The 13,081-nt window shown below is 37.5% G+C and overlaps 1 protein-coding gene across 3 annotated transcripts in view; it reads left to right on the forward strand.

Annotated features, from left to right (window-relative positions):
• DENND5A (DENN domain containing 5A) overlaps positions 1-13,081 on the forward strand; it is a 74,524-nt gene that overhangs the window by 30,461 nt on the left and 30,982 nt on the right. For all 3 annotated transcript variants that reach the window (XM_054201093.1, XM_054201091.1, XM_054201092.1), the window contains exons 6-9: positions 8,115-8,432; positions 10,427-10,642; positions 11,531-11,765; positions 12,246-12,396. In XM_054201093.1, the coding sequence (XP_054057068.1) occupies positions 8,115-8,432; positions 10,427-10,642; positions 11,531-11,765; positions 12,246-12,396 (920 nt within the window). The remainder of the gene's footprint in view (positions 1-8,114; positions 8,433-10,426; positions 10,643-11,530; positions 11,766-12,245; positions 12,397-13,081) is intronic.

A 13,081-nucleotide genomic window follows, 5' to 3' on the forward strand; every position in this document is an offset into this window, starting at 1 on the left:
AATGTGGTCTGGCTGTTGTCAAGAAGCTGGACACCTCGATCAGGTAGCCCTGTGGAAAGCGAGTGCTCGTAGAGTTATTAGCTGTGGAACAACAGCTCTGGCCCCTGCCAGAGTCTGCTTACTTTGTAGGTGTAACTTTGCAGGGGTGGGACTAGGTAAACCATGGGAAACACCCTATTTACAGGCACTGGTAGGATTCTCTAATTTCTGCCATTTTTGCCATGTTTGTCGGTTTTCTTTTAGTATCATTTACATTACTGGGAAAGTAGAAGTATAGCAGGCAGAGGGTTTTGTGGTGGTGTTTTTTATTTTCATTATCAGGCAGTGCTGCAACATAGCTTGACACAAAAAAAACTTCTTAAAAAGCTGTGTGAAATTAAAGACAAGATATTTTTGTGAACCTCCAGTCTGGTCACCATGCCAACATTGCTCTTTTTCTCAAATCCATATGCTGATAGTTTTCATTTGTTTTTCCTGGCAAGTTCAAAGGAAAATTTCTCTTCAAACTGTTATTTTTTTTCTGTGAAAACTAAAGTATTTAATGTCTTGCTTTCTTTCTTTTTTCCCTCTCTTTTTTTTTTTTTCCGCTGGCGTAATTAATAACAGAGTAATGTATGTTCTTGCCATGAAAACAGTCTATTGCTTCGGTTTACTACATATTTACAAAATTTTGGATGTACTGACAGGCCTAATTAATATGATTAGTATACATTTTAGAGAGCATAACTGGTGAAGTAAAATGCATGTGTAGATATGCATGTCAATATGCGCCATGGATGTTTTCATTATTATAATAAGCTTCTAAAAGACTGCCCTCCTTTTGAAAAGAGTCTCCTTTTGAAGTCACTGTAATACTCCCAACTAAATAAACATGTTTTAGTTTCAAAAAGATATTTCAATTATTTAAAATGTAAATGGTTTTGAAGAGCTTTATCACCTTACCTTAGAGGTTTAAAGTAAGGTAGTTGATCTATTTTTAGATGTTAAAAAAATAATCTGGCACGTCAATTTACTTTTTGTTTTAAAACCAGCCTTTTATGAAGGTGGAGTGTTAGATTTTTGATAGTATCTTAGAGAGATCAGAATTGTCTGGGAGGGCAGGGAGGGGAGGACACACAGGACTGAGATATCAGCGGCAACGTGCCCATGTGATGGAAGTTACTGCAGGACTTCAACTTGTCCTTCCGAAGCTTCAGCTTTTCTCTCTCTTATTTGAAGAGTGAGCTCCTTAAGGTTTGTACACAATGAGTATGTCTTAGTCTGAGAAATCCTCTTGGTAGTCACTGCTGAGTAAGGTTTCTTGTGAACTGTTGGAGTCCTCAGTACTGCAGGCTGTGAATGTTGCTATGGCATAGAAAGGACTTCAACATGTGCTGGAGACTTCAAAGATGACTAGGAAAATATCCTATACCAATGGATTTGCTTACCTGAGAGGCAAAGTAGACTGGGAAGAACAGGAGCTCACCATTGTTGAGATTTTCATTGAAGAATGGTTTACTTCCAATAAAAACTCCACCCAACAGCCCCCCCCCCCCCCACCCTGCAGCTGCCGTTGCAACAAGAAGTAAATGTAGCATTTTAAAATGTAAAGCAAAATTCAAAGCACACGCTGGTGTAAGTGAAACTATTGGTCAGTATCAGTATTTCTGATATTAATAATATAATCACTCAGCTTTATTATATTTAGAACTGCAGATTACAGATTAATCTCCAAAATACTTTGCTTTATGATTAGGCTTTCAGATACCCTTCACTTAAAGAGCCAAAGAAGCTCTACACTTAATTCCTGACATGGAAACTGACAAGGAACATGCATAAAATGTCTTGTAGAACAGTAGAAGAGGGCATATGGATTCTATTATTTGTACTGCAGTAAAGACAAATTTATCATCAGTAACAAAAGGGATATTAATATTTAACATTGCTTATCTCTAAAGTTCGGAATGTATATGATCCTTTACGAAGTCATCAGGGTTGATTACATGAGCAATGTAATTTCTGAGTCCTGCCTCTGGGCTCCTGATTTATAGATATAGTAAGTATCAGAATTTTCCTCACTTATCACAAAGGATATATAAAGAGCCTTTCTACATTCTAATTTATTTTGACTTCTGAAAAAAAACCTAATTTTTTTCTTTGTCTTGAAACTGCATAAATTGCATCTGTGTTGCTAGCCTATATACATGGATGCATGGGACAGCTGCTGTTAAAGAAAGCAATGTATAATTTAGACAAGGGCTGGAGAAGTGAGCTTGTTAGTGCTTCTCAGTTGAAGGGCATTGTGGAATAATATAATATTGCTATCTAGCGTAGCATGGATGCCTCAGTGTTGCTGTAGGCTTCTTGGTTGTGGTTTTACAATGAAATTTTTAAAAGACTGATTTGTCTTGCTCAAAGCATTTTGGGCCAATATATGTGAAAATACTGTCTGTCCTAACTCGGTCTGGTTTGGTTTAAGTCTTGCATATATGTGCCATAAGGCTTGTTTTGGTTTGCTTGCGGTGGCAATCTCCCATATTTTGTCACATCTGGTGCTTTAAGGGAATGCTATACCATGGGAGCATGGAAACCCAGCTGTGTTCTGGAAGTTGGTGCTTTGTCAGATGATGATTAAAATCTTCAGCAAAGTAACTGCATAAGTACAAAATTCAAGTTTAGACTATCGCTTGGGTGCATCAGAAGACAGTACCTGATGGAGAATTCATTGAAGTTCACCAATGCCTTGAAGACCTGACTCTCTGTGGCCCAGTAAAATTGTAGAAAAGACTCAAGGCTTGCTGTAGGGTTGAGTTTCTTGTACATGTCAGTGATATAGTGCACTTAAAAGTTAAGCTTGTTCTTATATGTATTGCTGCTTTGCTAAGGGCTCTTTCTGTATGCGTGAGCGTTCTTGTGGTTTCACTGATCGCTGCATCAGATGCTTGTAAGGAACCCAAAGAGAAGGAGGGGGGCATTGGGGAAGCGGTGCTAGAATAAGGTGCTGCAGAAATCAAAGGGGAAGGGATGAGCATGTAGCTGTTTCAGATGTTGCTGGCAGAACTGTGGTTTGTTTATCAGTAAAATTGATCAAAAAAGTGGTTAAACTAGCTTTCTTGCAGAACATAAACCCCAAGTACTAAAGTAAGATTGTTTTTTTTGATGTGTCTTTGAATTTCCTTTTAAAGAAACGTTTGCAGTGCTACAGTAGTATATTTTTAACAAGCAAGTTAATCTGGGCCATTTCATGTTTCTAGATTTGCATGTGCATCTCGCTACTCTGTAATGCAGGAGAAAGGTGGAAAATTAAATTATTTTGAGTGAAAATAAGCAACACTGAGTCTTCCAGCGCTGGTTAAATCAAACAAAAGATTGTTTTTAATGGAGTGATCCCAAGGGTCTTGGGCAATAGCTTTTTCTTTCAGAAAAGTTGAAAGATTTTAAAAGCTAAGATTGAGTTCTCTGCTAATATAAGACAGATATGTATTCCTGGTATTTTTATTTCCACCATTAAAAAGGTGTTATTCAATACTAAATCTTAGTGAATTCTCTGGGTTTTTAATTTTGTATGTTGTTTTAGAAAATAAGGTCTCTTGAAAAGCCTTTTTTCGTCTTGATGCTGACACACTTAGACCAGACCGACCAAGATAATTGCTTTTGAAAGATAATCACTACTTTGTATGCATTTTCAGGCTTTCTGCTGGTGTGATAGATCCTTGATAATACTGCAAATTTATTGACAGACTTCAGTTTTATGTTTTCCTGTACTTCAGTGTTAAACAGCCACTTGAGGAGTTAAATTCATGTTTCTGAAAGCTGCAGCTGTAAGTTATTCTCAGTCGTAAATTCTGGGTTGACATGAAGAATAGTAGTGCTGAGAATAAATGCAGAAGTTCACCGTTTGCTTACAGGAATGGCACAGGAGCATCCGTTAAGAGTTTAAGACCACTGTAAACTGTATGCACGCACCATACCGGGTGTGTATAAATTTGCATGTCTGTGTTTTCTGTGCGTTAAGTGAAGTGGGTGGTTATTTGTGAGGTTGGGACCTGATGCACAGAGGTGATACATGCTGTAGATGAATGGGTTTTAGTTTTTCAAGGCTGTATTCAAGCAGAATCCTTAACTCAGAACCATGTTTCAATCTGACTGTCTAGGAGGGGATGTGAAAACCCGTATGTAACCTATAGTCTGAGCTCCTGTGCTGCACAGAGAATTCAAGTAGTGGTGATTGTGCTATCAGAACTGACTGTTCTGTATTGTTGTAGGCGTCTATTTGCATACCATATAATTATGTATTAATGTGTCAAATAAAGCGTATTTTCTCTTTAGGATGTCAGTGGCGTAGGGACCTTACTCATTATTAGTCAATATTAGTTCCTCCTTAGACATCTTTTTGACAGAACCTAGATCATTTCCTTCTATGTTTTTGAACAGAGCTGAGAGGAAGGATACAGGCTTGATGCAGATATTGCTAGATAAGCGTAGGGGTTTAGCCCTTGTTGTACTCGAGGTCAAACTAAAGAATTGCAGTTGTCCTCTGGGTTTGGAATTGGTGGGTGTAGTCCAGGCCTCACTGAGTCAATGGAAAATTGTGCTGTTGACCTCAGGGGACCAGGCTTTGGCATCAGATGCATGAATATTGACTGACTTGCATACAGATTTCTAAGGTTTGTAAGACTTTCACCTGGACACATCATTATTTGTGATGATAAAAGTTTATGGGAATGACAATTTTTTTAAATTAGGATGTTGACACCCTTGTTCCTTAGTGTAGCATCTCAGGAGAATAATTTTATTGTGTGATGATGTTATGTGTCCTTTCTTGTAACAATGTGCTATTAAAGTGGTGCGTAACTGTTTGAGGTTTTCTTTTGGTCAGAAAACTGATACCTTGGCAACAAATAAAAGAGTGACTGTTCTAGAGACCCGCAATACCAAGCGACTAACTTAAGGATGCTCTTTCAGTTGTACCCCTACTTACACAAGCTGCCATCTTGTCTTTATATAATTTTAATTTTGTACGTGTAAAATGATGATCAGTGTATCCGTAGAGGCTTACATACAGAGTTGTCAGCTATTCACAGCTCACTCAACTCTGTTGCCTCCAGAAACAAAATAACTAAAACTTGGGATTTAATTTTTACAGGAAAATGTTGTTTTGTTACCTCTTGAAGGGCTTGTGAAGTACGGTGTCTTTGCCATTTCTGTTCCCCGGGGAACATAGCCTTTTCGGAAGTGCTTATGCAGTTCTTGAGGATGACCTCAGTCTCCCTAAGTTAAGAGAGGCTAAAGCCACCTACTGAATCTTCTTTGCTTATGCTGCTCTGGGTAGTCCTTTAACTTACGGGTTATTAACCAGGCACTGAATTAGTGTAGAGTGTCCCCAAAAATACTTTTTACACTCCTTGCAGTATTGCTGCACACTAACATTTTTTTTTTTTTAATGCTTCTGTATAGGGTGAATTCTAAGAAATGTAATAGTAGGTTGCATGATAAGCAATCATCATTAGTGGCTTATAGTGTTTAAACTATGTGTATTGCTCTTTAAGAGAAGCTCTCCAGAAAGGATATTTAACTGTTGGAAGAATTAGCCAGATGAGCCTATATAATAATTATAAGTAATTTTAGCAAGCATTAAACTTGGCTTTTTCTTCATTGGCAAGGAGTTTATTTTCAGTGCGAAGACTAGAATCTCTACATTGTTAAGTTTAATGTTTGGTTACATTTTGGCCAAGCACTTCTTAGGTACAGCTAAGCTTAACCAAGAGTGATGTTTTCTGCAGAATCTGTGCTAAGGTGGGATAGCCCAAAAAAGAGGGAAAGCTGAATGGTATAAATTAAAGAGAATTTAAAAAGGAAGAAATGCAATTAAACTGCTTGAAGAGTTTCTTAATGAATCTGTCTTGACATTTCTCAGACAGCTTATGAAGAACTAAATGTTTTTTGTTCTTCCCTCAGCACTGATTGGCAGGCATTGTGCCTAGTTTCAAAGCTTTATGTCTCTCGTCTTGAAGTGCTTGCAATCTTCCTGATAAATATTAGCTGACTTCTAATCATCACAGAACCATGTGTATAGTGAGGGTCTTGAAGTTCCTAAATTCAGGTGCTTACTTGAAACATGAGAGTTATTGTGTACATACTGTCCCTTTGTGCTGAATGTTTATTTGACCAGGAAGCAGATGCACTCTGTGTCCATCCCTGCCCGACCGCTGGAGCTGCCTTGCTGGGTAGGCATACGCAATACCTGCTGCGTTTCAGCAATGTTGATACTAGGGAAATCTGAACAAGGACGCCTCTCCTATTGAAAAAAGAAAAACTTTTTCTAGGATGCACCAGAAGCTGTTTCAGAATCAAGGTCTTAGTTCTATTTATTGACCTTGGATTCTTTTGCAACATCTAATTCAATTTGTGATTTAATTTACAGTAAAGTATCTATACAAGAACTACTAAACTGTTTTATATGCATTCCTTTGAGCATAAGAAATAAATGCCAGTATTAAAATGCTAAAACATCAGGAAATGGAGAACTGGAATTCTTCTACTTACCGTTGTAACTGTGGGTAACATTGTAGCAGAGCATAAATTGGAGTCTTTCATGAAAAGTTCTGTGCAAATCTAGTGTAATATGCCCAGTGGAGTTCTGCTTTAAGAATTAATATTTTTTTTTTAATTCTGATGTTGAAGTTCAAGAAATCAAACACAGCGGGTATTTGTGTTTTAAGAAGAATTGACACCTAACTCTGTTCTGTAGAAAAGCCAAGAGAGCTAAATCTGTCACAAGTATTAAATGTAAGTTCTCACACTAGTTTACTTAAATGAAGGGGTCTTGTCAGGCACAGCTTATCCTTAGTCTGTGATCAGTCCCACACCAAAATCCTACCAGAACTACTTTGTCCTTACTGATGCTTCACTGTTTGTGTTCATTGCTCTGATTTCTGGGATCATCCATTGTTCATTCGGTGTGAGGTTAATCTCTTCCAATTCTTTCTTTCCTATTACATTGTGAGAGTGCTTCTGTCCTGCACTTACTGAATCATAAGAAATAACTGGAGATATGTTAGCTCTCATGACTTGATCTGTATTTTTGTTGCAAAGCTGTAGTGAAACCTGAGTTTTGGTGTGCCTCTTAGAATGACGTGCTGAAGCTTGGTTGAAAGTACCCCATAATCTGGGTGAAGGGATTTTTTTTATAGGGAAGGCTAAGTGACAGTCCATATTAATTCTGCAGTGAAGAAAAAATGAAATGCTTTCACAGAAAAGCAACATTTCTTCTGTATACTTAACTTTCCAAGCAGATTTCACACATGAATGGGGTTCTTGCTGTGAGGTGTGTAGTTATGTAATGTTAGGAAACTATTTGTTACAGATTTTGCAATGTCGAAGCCAAAAGGGGAAACCCTCACACACCAAATATAGGGTGAGGTAAATCGTTGAAAGATGTAAAGCTTCATTTGATGTTACTGTGGAAGCCACATAGGTGGTTTTTATTTCTTTCTTTTTTTTTTTCCCCCCTTGGTCTTTCTTGATGGTAAATGACATAGAGATTGGAATAGGAAAACAGAATTGAAACTAGTTTGATTCATTTTCCCCCTTGGAAGCAAACTTCTAAACTCCTTCAAGGAACTGCCTTAGTTCTCAAGTTGCTTACAAAAAAGAGAAGGTAACTTTATTGCAGCTTCTGCAATATCAGTACACCTTTTAGAATAGTATTTGTCAAATCTTTTAGAGGAGTGGACTGATAATCTGAGCAAGAGGCACTCACCTGCTTATTTATACATGTGTATAAAATAGTGTGGCAAGTATCTTGTAGTTAAAATCTAGCTGTATGTTTACGGAAAAAAGGCACACATCTGTACCTAATATATGCCACAATCTTTTTCATACCTAGTAAAGAACTTTAGCGTCGTCTTCTTAGTTACCACCTTGAAAGACCTGGAAATGTAGGCCTTGTGCTGCTCTCTTCAAAGCCAACCAATCATTTCAGTTGTGGTTGGGGCAAGTCTTTTTTGCAAAATAACCAAACAAATGCAAGCGTATTTGAATCTTTTAGTAAACCCAAAACCCAAAGATGAATAAAACATGACCCTTGTGCTTAATGGCATTGTAATGGTATCCTGTTCTAAATTAAATCCCAGGCTAACCTGTGCTTTGTGGATGTAGACAACCATTTCATCGAGCTGCCAGAAGACCTACCCCAGTTCCCAAATAAACTTGAATTCATTCAGGAAATTTCAGAGATACTAATGGCTTTTGGAATTCCGCCTGAGGGAAACCTTCACTGCAGTGAAAGTGCCTCCAAGATGAAGAGCCTCAGAGCATGTGACCTGGTTTCTGATAAAAGAAATGGGAACATAGCGGGATCACCTTTGAATTCCTATGAGCTGCTAAAGGAAAATGAGACTATTGCAAGACTCCAAGCACTTGTTAAAAGAACAGGTGTGAGCCTAGAAAAGGTAAGCTATGAAATTAGCTGCACTCTCTCTCGACATGCACTAGCAGGTGGTCTGAAGTAACAGTCCAAAGACTCTGTTTGTCTGTCTTCAGTAGAAATAACTTTATGTGAACATCTGTAGAGGCAAGGGCAAGTCTTGGGGGGTGAGATTTAACCCCACAACATCTAGGGAAACCTTTGACTATCCCCTGTTTCTTTGCCCAGATAATGTGTCTAAAAATACACCTTGCCTTGTTTATTCTTGGTTTTAAGATTTATTCTAAACTTACACCACTTTCTTGTGACTTACATGGCTAAAACTGATATCCAGGTATTTCTGAAGTTGGAATCCTTTCTTGGTTTCTATAGGTATCTTTCTCATTGTGTATAGAATATGTATAATTTTGCTTGTATATATATGCTTGCTGTAGGGATACTGTGATTTTTTTTTTTTTTTCTTTTTTCCTGGCTGATGTTGTAAAGTGCACTAGTGTCTTATTCCCAGCAAGTGAATGTGTACAGCTCATGGTGTCCCTGATTGCATTTTTTTGGGCGATCAGAATTGGGAAAAAAAAAAAGTACAGAAAAGGTATTGTGAGTTTTTTTAGCCTTTGTGAAATGGATCGATTTTCTCAGCAAAGGTTTTATTTCTTTCATGATTAAATTATCTTGGCCAGCTTTTCATTGCTGACTCCGATTCCTACCTGTGTGACTGTAATTTTGGCTACAGGTTGGGCCAGACAGAGGTAGAAATTGTGAATCAGCTCTGTTCCTCTTTTTGGGTTTTTCTTTTGCATTGTTTTCTTGTTCAGGGGAATACTGGTAAGGAGCTTTTGTTCTTTTGCTGCATGGATTGGAAAGTGATGGCAGTAGTACAGGTCTGTCTTTTTTTTTTAATCTCAGTTTCTTGTAAGTTTTTGCACACCTATGCCTTATCTAGGCTGTTCTCTCTTCCGTAGTAGTTAGTCCCATTTTACTAGCCTTTTTTGTGATGATAGGAGTGTATAGGTTATAACTGTCAAAACTTTCTCAATGGTTAAATAACTTAAAAAACTGCTTAATACCAAATACGGAATGAATGGAGAATGTGTAGGTGCCAAGTGCTACTTATGGGCTGCAGTTAGAAGAAATGGCTGAAGAGCAGAGCTCTCTCCATCAGAGAGCATGGCTGTAGGATGCTCTTCATAGCCAACCTTGGACTGCTGCAACCAAGGCGCTTTAAGAAGTGTGGGACAGCTGCAGCAACTGCATCATTGTGCAGATGTTGTAAGCTCTAGGTATTATGTCTAATTATGTGTGGCAGTCTCTCATAGTAATTAACAAAGGTAGGGGTAGCAAATGTGTATTCAAACTGGTGCATGAATGCTTGTGGCTTTGGTACTTTTTTTCTAGATACCCAATTCCTGTCAAAGCTAATATCTGGATCTTGTATTGCTGTTTTCATAAATCTTAGCCCACGCATTAACTGAAAATGCATTTTATTTCATTAAAGATTGCTCTGGGCTGTGTAGTGATGAATTGTACATTATGCTGCTAAAGACTTAGGTTAAAGGAAACTGGCTACTAGATATGCCCAGCTTCTTTTTACTGTGCCTTTCTGTCTTCATTTGAAAGCTGGTATGTATTGAACTGTAACAGTATGAAACCTGGACTTGTATTACACCGGACAGAAGTAGGTGATTAAAGGGTAAAAGAAAGTAAATTAAGTATATGGCATATGTGGGCTTGTATATGGTTGTTATCGATCCCTTTTAAATCTAATGCATATCCCGTGCAACCAGTACTAAAGTAGGTTATAGTTTATTATTGAAATGAAACTTTTATAGATAAGTTTCTTTGTAGATTTTTTGATGTTGCTGTTTTATTACAGTGCTTGAAACTGTAAGTATTTTTTTATTTTATTGAAATGTTGACTTGAGGAGTGGCAGCTGAATGGCAGATTAAGGTCTTGTATACCTAGAATATCTGACAAATCAACAACGCAAATTTTTTTTGTGTATTTGCTTACTTTCTCAGTTGGAGGTGCGAGAAGAGACCAGTAGCAAAAAGGATCTTAAAATTCAGTGTGATGAAGAAGAATTCAAGATTTACCAGCTGAACATTCAAATCCGTGAAGTTTTTGCCAACCGCTTTACACAAATGTTTGCAGATTATGAAGTATTTGTCATTCAACCCAGTCAGGACAAGGAATCTTGGTTTACAAACAGGGAACAGATGCAAAACTTTGACAAAGTAAGTTGTAATAAGAAGATATGTTAATATGAAAAGTAAAACAGTATTCAAACCTAAGACTTTTTTTATTGGGACATAAAACGGAAAACAGTACTGTCAAAATTGAAATTTTTTGCTTAAATTTCAGTGTTCCCCAAAAAAGTCACATCTTGTATATCATGTGGAAAAATATATACATACACACACTTAGATAAAGATACTCTTTTAAGGATACTGTAGAAAAACAACTTAGCCTCATTTTATGGCTAACCTCTGCATTAAAGTTAAATATTACTAGTGAAAGTAATTATTTTTTTTAACCACAATTGCTGAATATGTTAATAGATAAAGCCGTGACCCCACACGATACTTACGTACATGTGTACTAGATGTATCCCTAGCTCTTTTCTAGAGAAACACAAGATTCAGTTCTTCAGATTTTACTCCTGTCTTCTTTACTGGAGATCAGATATTTGTCAGCAGGATAGTTCACGTGGGTGAAGATTATGTTGCAGCACTGCCTGCTAAAACGCTAATCTGATTCCGTCAAATCATATGAGAAGATTGTCATCAACTTCATAAGCTTTGAGCCCAGCCAGAAGTACATAATATCCACATCTGTGGTACTGTCGTTGTGTTTTGCTGGGATTCTGTTGAAATTTTTAGAAAATTAAGGAAATTCTAGCAAATCACAGTTTAATAATTATTGTGCTATATAGTAGGTGATGGTCATGAAACTGAAGATACAGACCGCCTGTTTCAGAGATAGAATTGGTGTGTGTAATAAAACGAGGCTTTAAGTGGCACCAAACCACTCCAATACATCCTTGATTAGAAAAAATGGTGCTTTTGGTGGATGTATCTCTCTCTGCAGACTCTCAAACGCTCTGATCTCCTCTTCTCTGTTAGGCATCATTCTTGTCGGACCAGCCTGAACCTTATTTGCCTTTCCTCTCAAGATTCCTGGAGACCCAAATGTTTGCATCTTTTATTGACAATAAGATTATGTGCCATGACGAAGATGATAAAGACCCTATTTTGAGAGTATTTGATTCCAGAGTGGATAAAATCAGGCTGCTAAATGTTAGGACGCCAACTCTGCGCACATCTATGTATCAGAAGTGCACAACCATTGATGAGGCTGGTAAGAGTAATAAACCACTATCTTGAGACTTAAGAAAATTAAACTAGTCAGTGCTGTTTGTTATAGACATTAGGTTAAAGTTAAGTAATGATTCATGCTTTGAAACCTCAAAAAAAAAACAACCAAAACCCAAACCAAACCAACCAAAAAAGCTGAGGTGTAAAGCTTCAGTGGGGAAACAAATGTTACCTGGGAAGCCGAGATGTGAGATGAAACTCATGTAAAGTTTAATTGAACTCAGCTGTTTTCCTGCATGCCTTTTTATGAGAAATGTTTGAGCTTAAGAAGGTAAACATCTTTCTCCTTTTGGAGTTACTTCTTTGATATTTAATAAATTCTTGTACTGGTGTACCTGTTGGTGTCAGTAAGAAACTCCCTCCTCTCTTAAATTTGAGATCGCTTTTAGTTGAGGAGGTGTGACTATGGCGACATGTCTGATGAAGACACCTTTTAAAAAACTGGACTTTCTTACTATTTCAGAGAAATCTATTGAATTAAGGCTAGCAAAAATAGATCACACTGCAGTCCACCCACACTTGCTGGACATGAAAATTGGACAAGGGAAATATGAGCTTGGATTTTTTCCCAAGCTTCAGTCTGATGTTTTATCCACTGGACCAGCAAGCAACAAGTGAGTAAGCTGTGACAAATGGATGATGGATCTTGGCGAGATTTATAGAATGGTACTAACGCAGAGATACTAGAAAGTAAATTCAGATCTTTTAAAGTGAGAACAAATCAGATGATGCGGATGGGTTGTGTGTGGATTTTTTTTTAATGTCTCCCTTTCCCTTTCCCTTTCCCTTTCCCTTTCCCTTTCCCTTTCCCTTTCCCTTTCCCTTTCCCTTTCCCTTTCCCTTTCCCTTTCCCTTTCCCTTTCCCTTTCCCTTTCCCTTTCCCTTTCCCTTTCCCTTTCCCTTTCCCTTTCCCTTTCCCTTTCCCTTTCCCTTTCTTTTCATCTGGACTTCCAGAAGCCAATTGACTTTAAGAAAGCCCTATTATGTTTGAGGTTATAGTTGTTATACTCTGAGTTACTCACAATTACTGTCAATATAAAAGCAGATTTCCTTATTGGATCTCAGTTAAGAGCTAGCAAACATTTTAGAATATCTTCTTATAAAAGCTTTGAAGGAAGAGGGAGACGGTGTAAATTGTACCTGGATATCATAAAAGAATGGAAAAATAAAAAGCAAGTGTATGTAACCTAATTTTCTGAAATCTTTTGGTTGCCCAGTGTTGCATTCTTCTACAGAAATTCTTTGTGTGTATTTGCAGCTGCACTTTATCTGATGTAATTGATGCCGATGTGTTCAATA

The sequence above is a fragment of the Rissa tridactyla genome, chromosome 4 (assembly GCF_028500815.1).
Source record: "Rissa tridactyla isolate bRisTri1 chromosome 4, bRisTri1.patW.cur.20221130, whole genome shotgun sequence".
In the NCBI taxonomy this organism is placed as follows: Eukaryota; Metazoa; Chordata; class Aves; order Charadriiformes; family Laridae; genus Rissa; species Rissa tridactyla.